This window comes from Coregonus clupeaformis, chromosome 21 (assembly GCF_020615455.1).
Source record: "Coregonus clupeaformis isolate EN_2021a chromosome 21, ASM2061545v1, whole genome shotgun sequence".
NCBI lineage: Eukaryota > Metazoa > Chordata > Actinopteri > Salmoniformes > Salmonidae > Coregonus > Coregonus clupeaformis.
In genome coordinates this window covers 17,447,539-17,464,565 of record NC_059212.1, presented here as the reverse complement: position 1 = coordinate 17,464,565, position 17,027 = coordinate 17,447,539, and the positions used below count along the sequence as shown (strand labels likewise).

The 17,027-nt window shown below is 44.4% G+C and overlaps 1 protein-coding gene across 1 annotated transcript; it reads right to left on the bottom strand.

Moving 5' to 3' along the window:
• Positions 1–14,688: 14,688 nt before the first annotated feature.
• On the bottom strand, positions 14,689–16,424 carry LOC121535262 (transmembrane protein 70, mitochondrial-like). The gene is made up of 3 exons (XM_041842142.1): positions 16,105–16,424; positions 15,528–15,636; positions 14,689–15,385 (listed from the first exon to the last, which is right to left on the bottom strand). The coding sequence occupies exons 1-3, from the start codon at positions 16,285–16,287 to the stop codon at positions 14,937–14,939; spliced, it is 741 nt and encodes a 246-aa protein (XP_041698076.1). The 5' UTR covers positions 16,288–16,424; the 3' UTR covers positions 14,689–14,936.
• Positions 16,425–17,027: the final 603 nt, after the last annotated feature.

Sequence of the window (17,027 nt, the reverse complement as noted above, 5' to 3'; positions counted from 1 at the left end):
TATGAGTAAACTATTTGTGCATGGGTTGGTTGATGAATGTCACATTTTTTGCTTAATAGTTGAGTCTTTAATTTGGCCGAGCCAACACCCCACCTAGCCCACGAACACTGGACCTCATACTAACTAACTTGCACCGCTGTGAAAGCAGCCCCATGCTCAAAACCCCTCTCTGCAATTACACCTTTTTATGTGTGTTGAATACATTCAGGTAGAATAAATGGTTGACTAAATGTTTAGATGAGTATCTGTCAGGACTGTTAGAACATTAGAATGATGTTCCAGTTTACTTTGGGGAAGACAGAGGAGAGGGAGTGCATTGGTCTTAAATATGAAAGTCTAATTACTGTATTTTGTCATCAATATATTATTAATATTATTTTGTGCCTAGTTAGCTAAGCATGCAGATTTATTTTTATTTTTTAAATAATAAATATGTTCTGTTTTCTCAGTTAAAGGTCAATAAATATAATTAAATGTATTATATTTATAAAAGTGTACATTTTGGTTAACTGTTGACAGGTGTAGGAGATGTATTTTCACTGGTTATGGTAACATTTTCATTGCAACAATGCTGAGAGTATGGTATGAGGAGGAGTTGAAGGATGTGTTAGTTGGATTTCAGGGCAGTAACATTGCGATGTTTTACAGAGGTTTGGTCATAGACTGCCACAGAGAGTATGTGAGATGGGAAGAAGAAAGCATCAGAAGGGAAAATGCCTCCAGACATGTTTATTACTACTTCTACTGAGTAATAAAGAACATTTAGAGCACAGCGTTAAAGATCACAGGCAAAGTTCAAAGTTGAAAGAACCACGATGAATGATCAATAATTTATTTTTCTTGTCTGAACTGTATTTGCACACAGCTAAACCACCGGTCAAAAGTTTTAGAACACCTACTCATTCAAGGGTTTTTCTTTATTTTTACTATTTTCTACATTGTAGAATGATAGTGAAGACATCAAAACTATGAAATAATACATATGGGATCATGTAGTAATCAAAAAAGTGTTAAACAAATCAAAATATACATTGAAGGAAAAAAGTATTTGATCCCCTGCTGATTTTGTACGTTTGCCCACTGACAAAGAAATGATCAGTCTATAATTTTAATGGTATGTTTATTTGAACAGTGAGAGACAGAATAACAACAACAAAATCCAGAAAAACGCATGTCAAAAATGTTATAAATTGATTTGCATTTTAATGAGGGAAATAAGTATTTGACCCCTCTGCAAAACATGACTTAGTACTTGGTGGCAAAACCCTTGTTGGCAATCACAGAGGTCAGACGTTTCTTGTAGTTGGCCACCAGGTTTGCACACATCTCAGGAGGGATTTTGTCCCACTCCAAGTCATTAAGGTTTCGAGGCTGACGTTTGGCAACTCGAACCTTCAGCTCCCTCCACAGATTTTCTATGGAATTAAGGTCTGGAGACAGGCTAGGCCACTCCAAGACCTTAATGTGCTTATTTTTGAGCCACTCCTTTGTTGCCTTGGCCGTGTGTTTTGGGTCATTGTCATGCTGGAATACCCATCCACGAAGGAGGTTCTCACCCAAGATTTGACGGTACATGCCCCCGTCCATCGTCCCTTTGATGCAGTGAAGTTGTCCTGTCCCCTTAGCAGAAAAACACCCCCAAAGCATAATGTTTCCACCTCCATGTTTGATGGTGGGGATGGTGTTCTTGGGGTCATAGGCAGCATTCCTCCTCCTCCAAACACGGCGAGTTGAGTTGATGCCAAAGAGCTCAATTTTGGTCTCATCTGACCACAACACTTTCACCCAGTTCTCCTCTGAATCAATCAGACAGGCATGTATATGTGCTTTCTTGAGCAGGGGGACCTTGCGGGCGCTGCAGTATTTCAGTCCTTCACAGCGTAGTGTGTTACCAATTGTTTTCTTGGTGACTATGGTCCCAGCTGCCTTGAGATCATTGACAAGATCCTCCCGTGTAGTTCTGGGCTGATTCCTCACCGTTCTCATCATCATTGCAACTCCACGAGGTGAGATCTTGCATGGAGCCCCAGGCCGAGGGAGATTGACAGTTATTTTGTGTTTCTTCCATTTGCGAATAATCGCACCAACTGTTGTCACCTTCTCACCAAGCTGCTTGGTGATGGCCTTGTAGCCCATTCCAGCCTTGTGTAGGTCTACAATCTTGTCCCTGACATCCTTGGAGAGCTCTTTGGTCTTGGCCATGGTGGAGAGTTTGGAATCTGATTGACTGATTGCTTCTGTGGACAGGTGTCTTTTATACAGGTAACAAGCTGAGATTAGGAGCACTCCCTTTAAGAGTGTGCTCCTAATCTCAGCTCGTTACCTGTATAAAAGACACCTGGGAGCCAGAAATCTTTCTGATTGAGAGGGGGTAAAATACTTATTTCCCTCATTAAAATGCAAATTAATTTATAACATTTTTGACATGCGTTTTTCTGGATTTTTTTGTTGTTATTCTGTCTCTCACTGTTCAAATAAACCTACCATTAAAATTATAGACTGATTATTTCGTTGTCAGTGGGCAAACGTACAAAATCAGCAGGGGATCAAATACTTTTTTCCCTCACTGTATTTATATTTGAGATTCTTCAAATAGCTACCCTTTGCCTTGATGACAGCTTTACACACTCTTGGCATTCTCTCAACCAGCTTCACCTGGAATGCTTTTCAAACAGTCTTGAAGGAGTTCCCACATATGCTGAGCACTTGTTGGCTGCTTTTCCTTCACTGCGATTCAACTCATCCCAAACCATCTCAATTTGGTTGAGGTCGGGGATTGTGGAGGCCAGGTCATATGATGAAGCACTCTATCACTCTTCTTCTTGGTAAAATAGCCTTACACAGCCTGGAGGTGTGTTGGTCATTGTCCTGTTGAAAAACAAATGATACTCCCACTAAGCCCAAACCAGATGGGATGGCGTATTGTTGCAGAATGTTGTGGTAGCCATGCTGGTTAAGTGTGCCTTGAATTCTAAATAAATCACAGACAGTGTCACCAGCAAAGCACCCCCACACCATAACACCTCCTCCTCCATGTTTTACGGTGGGAAATACACATGTGGAGATCATCCGTTCACCCACACCGCATCTCACAAAGACACGGCGGTTGTAACCAAAAATCTCCAATTTGGACTCCAGACCAAAGGACACATTTCCACCAGTCTAATGCCAGTTTCATCATAGCGCTTGATGGTTTTTGCGACTGCACTTGAAGAAACTTTCAAAGTTCTTGACATTTTATGTATTGACTGACCTTCATGTCTTAAAGTAATGATGGACTTTCGTTTCTCTTTGCTTATAGACCAAAATTGGGCTATCGTCTGTATACCCCATCCTACCTTGTCACAACACAACTGATTGTCTCAAATGCATTAAGGAAAGAAATTCCGCAAATTAACTTTTAAGAAGGCACACCTGTTAATTGAAATGCATTCCAGGTGACTACCTCATGAAGCTGGTTGAGAGAGTGTGCAAAGGTGTCATCAAGGCAAAGGGTGGCTATTTGAATAATCTCAAATATAAAATATATTTTGATTTGTTTAACACTTTTTTGGTTACTACAAGATTCCATGTGATATCTCATAGTTTTGATGTCTTCACTATTATTCTACAGCGTATAAAATAATAAAATAAAGAAAAACCCTTGAATGAGTAGGTGTTCTAAAACTTTTGACCGGTAGTGTATGTATAAGGCTATTTTCTACTAATTGTACCTGATGCTCCATACATTTTTTTTGCCAAAATTGATGAGCTGTTGTTGCTTTTTAACGGCAAAGTAAGAGTATTTTTATGTATGATTGTATTTTTCTAAAATGTGTTTTGGAAAACTAGCCTGTAAACTTTTGGAACATGTAACTTACTATTTGATAAATATTTGTAATTAGTGATTTTAATATCAATTCAATATTTATGAACTGTTGCCAGGCTTACAAAGAATATCACTGAATACAAAATAAACAACATTAAGCTATATTGGACAAAGAGTTTTGATATTTATGATCTTCTGACTACAATGATTTTTATGGATTTTGGGGTGGTAGTTCCCCCCATTAAGAATTAAAAAAAAAACATTTACAACATTTTTTCTGTGTCTGTCCAATTTTATGTGTGGGGGCCAGCTTTCTTTTGTCCTTTATCAGAAGTAGAATCAGAGAAGGCTATCTAAAAATAGACATAATTATACCATAGATCTACAGGTGTTAGTGCTAAAACGGCAATGATATCCCACTCAGTTTCGTGTTAACGTTGTATGTTTTATAGTTCTCACTCCAAAACCCTGATGTAGCACTTTGAATTATGGTCTATTGTTTTTACTCAAGCATACTGATGTAATACTTCAAATGTTTTAACTTCATATTAACGTTGGTGGTGAGAGGAACGGGGGAATTCCCCTTTGCTTAAACTGATCTGCCATAGCAGAAGGGGTACTATTTTATTAGGAGCAGTCTAACCCCCCCGAGTGTGAAAATTGGCCCTTGTCTCAGGGATTGCTGCGGTTATCCTGAGACTAAAATAGTGTACAACAGCTGCTGCTGGGAGAGTGTCACATTTGAAAGCAATGGAAGAAGTTGCTCATTTCTTTCTGTATATACTCTGCTCACATCGCAGTGTGTATGAGCAAATGGAAGGAAGGTCACTGACAAACAGTTTTTGTTCCATTCTCTTTGTGTTTCCAGACAACTTCTGTAAGGGACAGTGGTTCAGCAGAAACAGCCCCATATAATGAATGTATTGCAGCTATGGCAACTCCTTATACTGTTCCTCTAGGGGAGAAAGCCTCCTGAGTGTCAATAAGCTTTGAAGCACTACAACGTTTCCCACTGACTATTCTATTTTTCCTTCATATCCCCATTGTCCTCAATTTTCTCAACGGTCATTACTCCATGCATAAGCCTGGTAGACTATTTGTAAGTCGCTCTGGATAAGAGCGTCTGCTAAATGACGTATATGTAAATGTAGACCATACTGATATCACAACAGGAGCACGATTGACATGTCTTTAACAAATCCTGCATGCATGTACTCTCCACCCCTTTGCTACACAAGGAACATGTGATGTGAAAAGTATACATGGCAACTTGAAAGAAGAAGCAGGATTCTAGATGATTCTGGCATTGCATCAATTAACTTCTGCCAGAAACAGAATTGCATATTGCACTTAAACTGTTGGAGGGAGACCTGTTTCAGACAATCCTATGCAGGTGTTATTTTATTTCCAAATGCCCTCCAATCTAACAATCTCTTAACTAATCTACACCAAGTACTGTTCTCATCTGATCTTTGGTCTCGGATGAAGTATCGAACAAAAAGGGAGGGTTCGAAAGCATAGTCCATGTGCAATTTCAGAGATATTTTCGTGGGAATAGCCAAGGCCAAACAGCGTTGGTTACAGGCGTATTACTGGCATGTGAATGGGAGACAGTGACAAACCCCAAACATCTCCAACTACACACACACACGCTCATATTTCATCACTTCTTGTGTGGGATACCAGACACATTTACTTTTCATTTGCTTTTCACCAAGTCAATTCTCATTGTGCTCAATGTTTAAAGCATTTGTTTTTAATTTATTCAAGGTAATATATACATTCAAATCATATAAAAATTATATAAAAGAATATCAACACACATTTCACATGTATTCATTAGTTGAAGGTGTTGAAAGTCGCATCACATTTAAAACTCAGCTTCATAAAAAACTTGCTCAGAAAACGTTGCGTCTCCTCCGCCCTGGTCAAAATGGCAGCCGTTACAGCTGGTAATACATTATGGGGGCCTGAGGAGGCTCCTTAATTAACCCTGCCCACTACCGCCCATTCGCCCCCAAACTTGCCTGCCTGTTCTGCTCCATTAAACTTAACCCCCCCCCAGTAGAGCTAGATTGATAGGCCCTAGGGGTCAAAACTCTGAGGTCGTCCCGTCTGCACAGTGGCACCTGCTCTTCCCCGTCAGGAGCGCAACATTGCACCCACCCACCCACCGGCTGCCTGCGGGGCTGCTAGCTGCCACTTCCAACCCACTGTCAAGTTCCTCACAGCCAAGGCACGCTTATATTTATATATATATATATATATATATATATATATATATATATATATATATATAGACCACATTGTTGGATTGCCCCAACCAAGTTCATCATTCAGTTACATATGGATTCACCTGCCAGGCAAAGGCTCTAGCCCTCCAATTAAACTAAACACAGGCTGAATATCATTATCATTGGTACTAGCGAGGAAGGAGCTGTAGCTACTGCTTAGTTGAAATCATGTCATAACACAAGAGCAGAGACATGTTAGTTCTTAAAACAGATCTCAAAAACATTGTTGAATTAAATCAATGACTCACATTCCCTAGCAATCACACACACAGTATAACATACTAAACATTGCAGCAACATATAAACATAAAATGTAACTGATCATTACAATTGATTAGTTTATCAAAAAGGTCACAAACAGTAAAGTGTGTGCTGGAGTTTTATATCTAAGTATCGCTCCATCCTTTGATTGGTTAGAGCAGCGCATACAGAAATCAAATCTGTATCAGATGAGTTCCTCAATGAATGACAATACTCAGCAGCTGATAATGTGCATCCCCATGAGTCACAGTGGAGGACCAAAATGGTCGGCTGACGGGCTGGGGCGGGGAGTCAGGAAGGGGGTAGTGGCTTTCCTTTCTGGCTGATCCTCACAGGCTGAAAATATTTCCATGTGTTCCTGCCAGTGCCTTCAACTGGCATCTTGCAAAAGTCCCTTTTGTGGTTTTTATTGATTTGTCCAAATAGCAAAAGGTTATTATTTTTAACAAGATAACATTTTCTGAATGACTTATTCCATAGCTACTTACAAGATATTGTGTTGTTTGTTTCATGATTGTGGAATACCACACTGGCTTGTTTCTCTTTTTACTTGACTTACAGTGCACCCTAGTGGATGTAGTCATCACATCCATTATAGTACATTAGTGACTACATTTCCTGACTTGAATATAGCATTTGTTGGCATGAAGGAGCTTTCAGAGCTTGAGTTACTTAGTTGTCTTGTATTTGTATTTATTATGGATCCCCATTAGCTGCTGACAAGGCAGCAGATACTTTTCCTGGGGTCCAGCAACATAAGACAATTACATACAGTTTAAAATACTACATGGCATTACATTTCATAACACCTTACCCAACACATTCAGTGTGTTCCCTCAGGCCACCACTCCACCACCACATATTTACAATACAACATCCATGTGCACATGTTTGTAGAGTGTGTGTCTTATCTTGTTGTCTCTGGCACATCAGGATTAGCATTGCATACATTGTAATAAACTAGTATTTGAACAACTTTGCTGGAAGCAAACTATACCTATTTTACATTATGGTTTGTAACAGTAACACATAAATACATGCAAATCATGAGAATGTCATGCTCCACTCACATGCGTTTCCCCCTATTTAAATTCAGTTGTAACATTGACTTTAAATTTTTCCACAGTTTGGCTGTCGTCTGAACTCCACAGTTTCAACGAAGACCTCATAATTCCCCGGTAATGAGACAAATAAATTCTACAACACATTATTAAAACTCACATTCTAAATAATAACATGCCTCAAAGCCCTTCACATAGAGGTGTACCATGTGAGGGTAACTAACCATGGAGGCAAAGCTATGTCTGAAAAATATGTATATTTGTAGAAGATATAGAATCTGGTTTTCAACAGTAAGACCTGTACTCACTTTTGGCAACACATCATAGGCCCTGAGATAAAAGGGAACGGTATCATGTAGGCATTCTGCAAAGAGGATGACTATCTGTTAGTCACACCACCCACCAGAAGTGAAATTAAACAGCATACAATTTCTGACAGTTGGAATGGTGGATAGATATAAATATTAGTATTTCTGATACATGCCTCCTTTGAGAATGTTACATATTTTCAGATCTGGGTAAAAGTCATCTTTCTTGGAAAACTAATTCTATGTATTTCCGATTGTTATACCAGACACATACCTCGAAACGATAGTTACCGGAGTTGTAACTCCAGTTCTATGAGTGGAGCGGAGCCCCATAGGGGAGCTCTGCTCCTATTGGTTTACCCCGCTGCCTAGGCAGCGAACAGCCTGAGACAAAATTATGCACACACCTGCAGCCAATAGGAGTACAGGTGTCCCTATAAGAGGGGACGCTTCCCCTCAATCAGCCTCCTGAGAAATTATCTTCAGCGAGACTGGAGGATCGGCAGGGCTTTAAGTCCTATGGGGCTCCGCTCCATTCATAGAACTGGAGTTACAACTCCGGTAACTATCGTTCTATATCGTGTATTGGTTTAAGACGGAGCGCAACGCTCCAAAATGTACTCCCTGCCGAGCCCAACACTTCCCACTTAAATGAAAAGGTTGGGCCTAGCAATGGTTGCGACCAAGTCCCACAGTACAGTGACACACTGTGTCCTCTGTACAAATCCGCCCCACCTAGTCCAATGGCATTGCCAATGTCTAGTGGGCAGATAACCATACTAATCTGAACCAGCAGATAGATGACGTCACAATTCCGTCAATATTTTATGATCAGTCTAATAGTAATGTAACAAAGTTAGAAAAACTATTTCCCTCATTATCCCGCCCCAACCCAGTAACACTGGTGGGCAGATTAATAATATTCCCTCTACTGTACTGAACACGTCAGTCAGGACTCATGTCATATATGTCTCCCTCTAAAAGGAGCGGACCTGAAAGAGACCTACCTCTTTAGTCCTGCATTCCTTTCTCCTAGCTCAAGGCCTCCCATCAGCTACGCTGAGTACAGACCGAGCCAAAGAGTTAGAAGACATATCCAAGAGATAAATGGAGACGGTGACGACCACGACGCCGCACAAATATCTTCTACCCCTGTTCCTCTGAAAAGGGCAGTAGAAGCCGCTACTCCACGAGTGGAGTGGGCTCTTATACCCTGAGGCAATTGTCGCCCCGTTGCCTCATAAGCTGTCTCAATGCCTTCGCAAAGCCAATGAGACAGACGCTGTTTCGAAAGTGGTCTACCTAGTGCAGCCGTACCGTGACACACAAACAGCTGAGGCGATGACCTAATCGCTGCTGTGCGCTCAACGTAACATGCCAAAGCGCGCACTGGGCACAGGCGATGGAGCCTTTCCTCACTCCTCTCCCCATGGGGAGGGGGAGAAAAAGCCCACAGCTCCACGGTCTGTGATCTATACGAGCTCTTAATAACCTTCGGCATAAATGCCGGGTTAGGACGTAACACCGCTCTGCTCAAATCGCCATTAATGGCAAGGCAGTCGGGTCTCGTCGAAAGAGCGCACAAATCACTGACATGCTTAGCCGTAGTCAAAGCGAGCAACAGTGCCGTCTTCAAAGACAGCATCTTGAGGGGAATTTGGTTCAATGGTTCGAAGTTCCAGAGCCAAATCCCACTGAGGAACCGTGGCTCTAGGCATTGGCCGAAGCCGCCGTGTTCCCAAAAGGAAACGTGTCACCAGAGGGTGGCTGAAGACAGTGTCTCTGCCAAACCTCTCATGACAAGCCGAAATCGCCGCTGCAAACACCTTAATGGTGGCGGGCGATCGTTGCTTATCAAATAAGAACTGTAGGAACGAGAGAACACTCAACCTGACAGCACACGGGGTCCACATTTTCTGTGGCACACCACTGTGAAAACACGTTCCATTTGCTGGCATAAACCCTGGAAGTGGAACTAGCACGTGAACCCTGTATGGTTCTGATTACAGAATCGGATAACCCACGGCGCTCTAGCCTGTCCCTCTCAGGAGCCAAGCCTTCAGTGGTTGGCCATTTATGGGCAACTGCCCTATCGCGCCTCCCGCCTGAGACAACGCATCCTGTTGATGTGGAATTGGCCAAGGTGGCGCAATCAACATCTGAATCATCTCCGCGAACCATGGAGCCCCTGGGCGATCGGGAGCCACCAATATGATTGACAGCCCGCCTGATCTCACCCTGGCTAACAGCGGGAGAATGCAGGACAGCGGTGGGAAAGCATACAGGAGAACTCTCGGCCACGGTCAGTGTGCAAATGCGTCCCTGCCCAGTGGCGGTTCGTCCTGAGCTCGAAGGGAGAACCAAAGCGGGCAATGCGTGTTCATGCGTGACGCGAATAGATCCACCTCGGCTCTCCCGAACCGTTCCCAAATTTGGAGAACGATGTTCGGGTGCAGACGCCACTCGTCGTCTCAAGGACCCCCTTGTGACATGATGTCTGCCCCTATGTTCAAGTAGCCTGGAATGTGTGCTGCTCTCAATGAGCAAAGGTGCTCGTGAGCCCACAGACCTGACTCCTCCCTGGCGATTGATGTGGGCTACTGTGGTTTGGTTGTCTGACCAGACCAACACATCGCGACCCCGAAGGGTAGACGCGAAGTGGGTCAGAACCAATAGAACCTTTTCCAACTCTAAGAGGTTGATGTGACGACTCGAAAGAGGCCACACACCTATTAATTGGGTCTGACATGCCTCTCTGACTGGATGGGGAGGGACATCTGTAAACACTGGAATGTAGGAGGACACTTTGCCTATTGGGACTCTGTGCGTGAGAACATGCGGGTCTCTCCAATAGTTCAGATCTGCACTGAGTGAGAGAGGAACCACCACCAACCGACGACGTTGACACACTGGGTCTAGTCGTAGTTGGGCGAACCATCACTGTATCCTGCGCATGCGCAGGAGTCCCAGCGGAACCACGAAATGCGCCAACAACATGAGATCCAAGAGTGACATGACCGAAAGCGCCGTTACCGTGTGATTCGGACGAAACCTTCGTAGGGCTAGCAACATAGCAACCCTTCGAGGGTCCGAAATTCGAGCCCTAATCGTTACAGTGTCTATCTGTATCCCCAGATAGACAATCTGATGACTGGGCCAGGGTGCACTCTTTTTCCAATTCACAGCTAACCCCAGACGCGTGAGATGAATCACTGTCTGTGTCGTGTGAGTGAACGCCAGCTCTGCTGACGGGGCGAGAACCAGTAGATCGTCTAGGTAGGCTAGTAGCCTTATTCCCTGACGACGCAACGGTTCTAATGCCGCCTCCACACATTTGGAAAACGTGCGAGGTGCCAGGGCGTACCCGAATGGCATCCTCGTGAACTCGCATGCCACCCCTTGAAAGGCGAACCACAGAAACTTCCTGTGACGCGGCTGCACCGGCACATGAAAGTACGCGTCCTTTAGGTCTATGCTCGTACAAAAGTCTCCTTTCTGGACACATTCCAGTAGACGTTTCGTCGTTAGCATTCGGAAGGGCCATTTGGCTACGCTCTCATTGAGAATGCGTAAATCCAATATCGGCCTCATTCCCCGTCTTTTTCGGCACCAGGAAATAGGGCAAATATAGCCCTTTGTTCCTTTGCTCCCAAGGAACTACTGTGACCGCCTCCTTCGCCAAAAGATCCATAATCTCTGCAACGAGAGCGGTGACTTTTTCGGGCGTTTTCATCACCGTCTCCACCACCCCCCTGAATTGGGGAGGGGTGCGATGAAATAGGATGGCATAAGCCTTCTCCAGCGTCTGATCTAGCCAGCGGGAAAGAGTACAGCTTCGCCGCCACTCCCAGCAATGCAGAGAAAGCGAAAGAGCGCGAAGCTGTGGTACATTCAGTAGGAAGGACCTGTATTCCTCGACGGCCCTCGCAGCCGCTGTTCCCAAACACTGAAGTGGTGGAACAGCCCAAGGCAGGCCTCCCAAGAAAGGGAGAGGAAACATTAGCGCGTTCTGAGAGAAACGGGGGCGCCGATACGTTGGTTAAACTCGTAACCTCGATATTCCGGCCCTCCGTGAACGCAGCACGGGTCTGAACTGCACTGACTGAGGCGTTAGCCTGAGACAGAGCGCCGTCCACGAATAGCGATTGCGCGTCATCATTCCATTACCTGGCTGTGCCTGCAGTTTGCTATGTGAGACCTTCACTACAGCACTCCTAGAAGTCTGTAATGTGAGGTCTTTATGAGGTAAAGCAAGGCGGCGCCTTGTTACCTTTTTAACACCCGCCTCATGTGTGCTCAGCTACGCACCCTTGGAGTGAAGAATCCTGAACGTTCTCAGATGTATTATGGAAAAGGGGCTCTCTTGTGACAAAGTCAATTGGAGCCAACTCTTTTTTACACACAGATACATACAATCTCCTCCGTACCCTCAACAGAAGGGTGGGGGGGAATAGTGGGCGCAGTCGAACCAGGCGCTGTGCCAGCTTCCATTCTCTCCACCTCGTCCCGTCATAGACGCTGTCGCTTCTGGCTGCCCTTCGGGTGATGCCAGGTCGGCGTTCTGATGACCTCCCTTGCCGGCGGAATGGTCGGAACCTCAGGTGCTGCTGGGGGGGTGGAGCCCTCTCTCCTGCTGCTCGAGGTCGCCGTTTGACACCGGGCACGACGCCTTGGAGTAGACCCAGGTCTACTAGAGGCGGTGGAGGTGGACGGTTTCTGCGGCGCATGGCTAGATCTCCCTGCCAGTGGTAGGTGTCTGGCCAACTGCTTCCTCTCCTCGTCCAGCTTCATGAAGCGCTCCGTCGCATCCTTGACGGCGACCCAACAAAGGCCGTCGTCAGAGATGGGGGCGTTCAAGAGCAACGTTCTATTGGCCTCCTTCATGGCCGTCATGGACAGCCATAGGTGTCGCTCCGTGACCACCGAAGTGGCCATGGACCTCCCCGCACAGACAGCCAACGCTTGTTAGGTGGAGAATAGCACCAGAAATCCTGGACGCCTCTTCCACCTCCTCCCTCGTGAGCTCAGTCTTACCCGTGGTTAAGCGGGACAGAGAGGCTGCGAGGAGGGCAATGTTATTTGCTGCTGCTACAGCTTGGGCTCCCAACATGAAGGACTTCTCAACAAGCTGCACTGTGAATCGGTCCTTCTGTGTAGGCAAGGTGGCTTTCTTGGACGAGGGCCAGGGACTCGAACCCGGCACGAGATACGCAGCCATGGTGCTCTCGAGCCTGGGATTTCCCTTTGAGAAGCCCTGCGGTCTCCCTTCCACTCTGGTGAATGGGAGGTACACCTTGGCTGGCAAACGCGCCGCCAAAGGTGCCTCCCATGAGCCCTCAATGTATTTACCAAGCGAGGGCATGGCTGGAGCCAGAGGCTCCGCCGCCCTCCTCGGCCGAGAATAAGGGTCGCCCTCCATCATATCCCTTTCCGATCTGGAGGGAATGGGAGGCAGCTTGATCTCTAGACGTTTGGCAGCCCTCTCGATGAGCCCTGGAAAATCCGAGCACAGAGAGTCTGTGGCGTAAGACAGGGCTGCTGGATTCTCAGAGCCCGTGTCGTCATCGCCCAGGGATGAACATGACCTCTCGTTTCTCAAAGGAAAGGGGGTCTTGAAAATGTGGGTCATTGAGACGGATTGTTCCAAAGGAATATCCAACTCGTCCCCAATATCTGTCTTCTCCTGAATCAGCGCCCTCAGATGACGCCTCAGAAGCTGAGGCTAACACCGATAGCACATCCTCAAGAGGGATATCCTCCCTGAAAAATGCCCAACGCTGCTTCCTCTCCTTCAAAGAAAGGAGGGCGCAGCTGGCGCATAGTGGGGGATCAATGAGGCCGTCCCTGGCGTGCTGTGACCCTAAACATAAGTAGTGGGGGTCAGCAGTCGCCATGGCGGAACAGCGACATTGAGCTCTGAAAATAGCTTTTGGGGGTGGATAATCTCCTGGTGTGCTCATTAGGACGATGTCGATTACCTGGAAAATCAACTGCGTTTTCTTCGTCCTGTGTCTTCGTTGGCTTCTTCAGTCCAGTCCAGTCGCTGAAGATAATGGGAGGCTGATTGAGGGGAAGCGTCCCCTCTTATAGGGACACCTGTACTCCTATTGGCTGCAGGTGTGTGCAGAATTTTGTCTCAAGCTGTTCGTTGCCTAGGCAGCGGGGTAAACCGATAGGAGCAGAGCTCCCTATGGGGCGGAGCTCCACGATATAGAACCAATGTGGCTCAATTGAAACACTGAAAGTTAAAAGAAAGCATATTGCGTGTTAGCTATTGGTTTGGTCCTAAACTGCTTGAACTGTCAAAAATGCAACAAGACTAAAGAGAGAAGTGTTTAGCAAGAAACATTTAAAATGTTAAATAGCAACTGAAATTCTCACTTATCACTGAGTAGTTAACTGCAAATACTGTCATTCCATTGTTGCAGGGTGACATTGTCACAGACAAATCCTACATTGCCCCTGCTAAAAGAGTACCAGAGGAAATATAAGTAATTACATTTTCAGACACCTAGTAGTTCTGGTACTTCATATGTAGTCACAGCGATATACTAGACAGTAATCTAAAACGTTCTGATTAAATTCTGAATAAAGGTTTTACATTCTTCTCTATATGATCACACTAGATAAGTAAATAGAAAGGTCTTACCATGCCAAGTATACCAGGTTTCGACCCTCTCTGAAGAACAAAGTTATATTTTCTGTCCAGAAGCAGCCAAAACACTCAACAAAACAATACCCAGACTTTGAAACTTCATGGTAAAGTTGATACTCTACAATGGTTTGACTTACTGCCAGTCTCCTGTTTTCATGCAATTAACACTGTTTGACAGTGGCCAAACTTTCTCAAACTTCGAAGTAGCAACTCCTCATTTTGCCCACAGAATACTGGTAGTGTTTTTCTGAAGAGAGGCATTGTTTGAAGCAGAAGGAAGGGACGTTACAATTGAAACCAGTCATGGTGAATTTAGTTTATACTTAGTGATGAAATTAATCCATAAACTTTGTTCAACATTTTTTAATTCATATACTCTATGTCTGTACATTACCTCTTAATAGTCAAAGGAAGAAACCAACATCTCTCAAAGGTTCCCTTTGATATGCTACTGAGACCCTACATTAACAACTAAGCCGTACATACACACACTAACAACCGTTCCATTCAACAGTTCAGACTGCCATTGGCATTATCTGTAGAAATCTGTTAACTTTTATTAGGTTTACCATCCAAGTCTTCCGTATCAAATGAAAAGGGCTGGTCGTAACCCATTAGGTGGTTATAGTCATGAGGAAGTGGGAACAGCATCGGATTCACAAGCATTGACTTCTTGTCGGCATAGAACGTGGTGAACATTTTGCTGACACCCGGTATCTTGACCTCACTCTGACAGAACACAGTCTTTTTCTCCATCAGAAGGATGTTGTAGGTGACAGCTGTGTACGTGTCAGTGTCCTGGTTGTGGTACAGGCGAACCACATAGCCTTTGGTGATGATGTGGAGGAGGATGGGAGTCAGGAATGTGAAGAACCCAATGACACCACAGAAGGCCCCCTTCAGGACAAGACTCTGAACACTGATGCCAGTCTTCAGAAGAATGTAGGGCATCATACACAGGCTGGCCCCGCTACTGGTGTAGGAGAACATCTTCACACCTGCAACAAACAGACAAAAAAATACAATTCATGTTTAGGCCTAGTTATTCAATGATGATGATAATAATGTTGATGATCTGGAGTTGATGATAATGAGAAGATGATGATTGTGAGAGATTGTTGATAATGATTAAAGTAATACCTCGGACAACATTGCCGAGGTTCCCTGAATAGATGAGCTTCCCCTCAGAGTGGTTTGTGGAGGACGTAGAGAAGCAGCGGACCATCTGCTGTACAGAGGCTGGCTGTACCTGGGCAGAGAGAGACAAATGAGAAACTAGGCTATTTCTTTCCATGCAATGCCTGAAACTGCTACAATTAGACTAGAACAAATAATTAATCAGTTTAAAATAACTTGGTCCACTGCTTAATTATCTTTCAGATGAGATCTTATAGAGTCTGATCAAATATGTCATAACGCAATTTGCATAGGGGTTGTAGAGATTAATTGAATCGCTAACGCACTTTCAAAAGTTAATGCACTTGCACAACCAAGCCAGTGCAGATCATGCCTAAATCAGGCATAGCTAATGTATCGAGTGCAGAACTATCGAACGTAGAGCCACTACTAGACTAGGACTAGGCTAGCTAGTTAGCTAACATAGCTTCATTCAACAACAACAAAAAACATACGTAGTTAGCCTAATAGGGCATTATTCCCTTGAATGGAAGTAGAGATATCTACCTGACAAGTGAGAAGACAAAATAAAGCCAAATACCTTTTTAGCCGTATCATTGAGAAACGACCTTTTGGCAGCGTGATACAAATACTCTTCGGTCTTCAATGGCAGCCTTCTACACGCGTGAGTAGCAGGCCTCCCATTTCGAAGGGCAGCAAGTTGTATACTAAACTTTAGCGAAATAGCAGTACGTAATCTACGTGCAATGTGATGCTGAAACATTATACAACCATAAAGTTAAGCCACCTTACTAGCTTCTTTGCTAGCTGCATGCACAACAGCACTGTTATTAACCCCCGTCCCTTTCTTCCTCTGTGGCAGTGGTACACACAGGTTCTTCTTCTTTGAGGTTTATTGGCAGACTACACTCATAAGGTGTATTGCCGCCACCTACTGTACGGGGTAGTACAAAATACCCCAAAAACAAAATGTGTTTTGGTTGAACAAATTCATACTAATGACCAAAAACAAAAAACACTGACCAAATGCACGCTACTACCCTGAATTTCAAGCAAAAAAAAAAAAACATTTTTTAAAAACCCTGTACTATTCAGATACCTACACAGGCTCAGGAATAGATCCAGAAATATATTTGCCGCCTTCACAAAGATTATTTGATGTTTTATTAGTTTGACTAGTGCAATTTATCATTTGCGCTATAAACGCAACAAAGTCCACCTTCTTCACTATTAGTGTGTCGGGATCCTTCTCCTGCATGGCATTCACTGCAGACTGTGGAACATCCACTACCATCTCTCTACTCACTCCTTCAGCTATTTTCACTGCCTCCACATAGGAGACTTGCTGGATGGCCCTGATCCTAGCTACTGCGACCTCCTTCATCCATACAAGGCACTCCGGGAACGTGATTCCCATCACAATTACAACAACATGCTTAATCTGACTCTTCAACTACTACATATTTATTCCTTCTACAAACACTTGCCACGTGTCCAAACTTT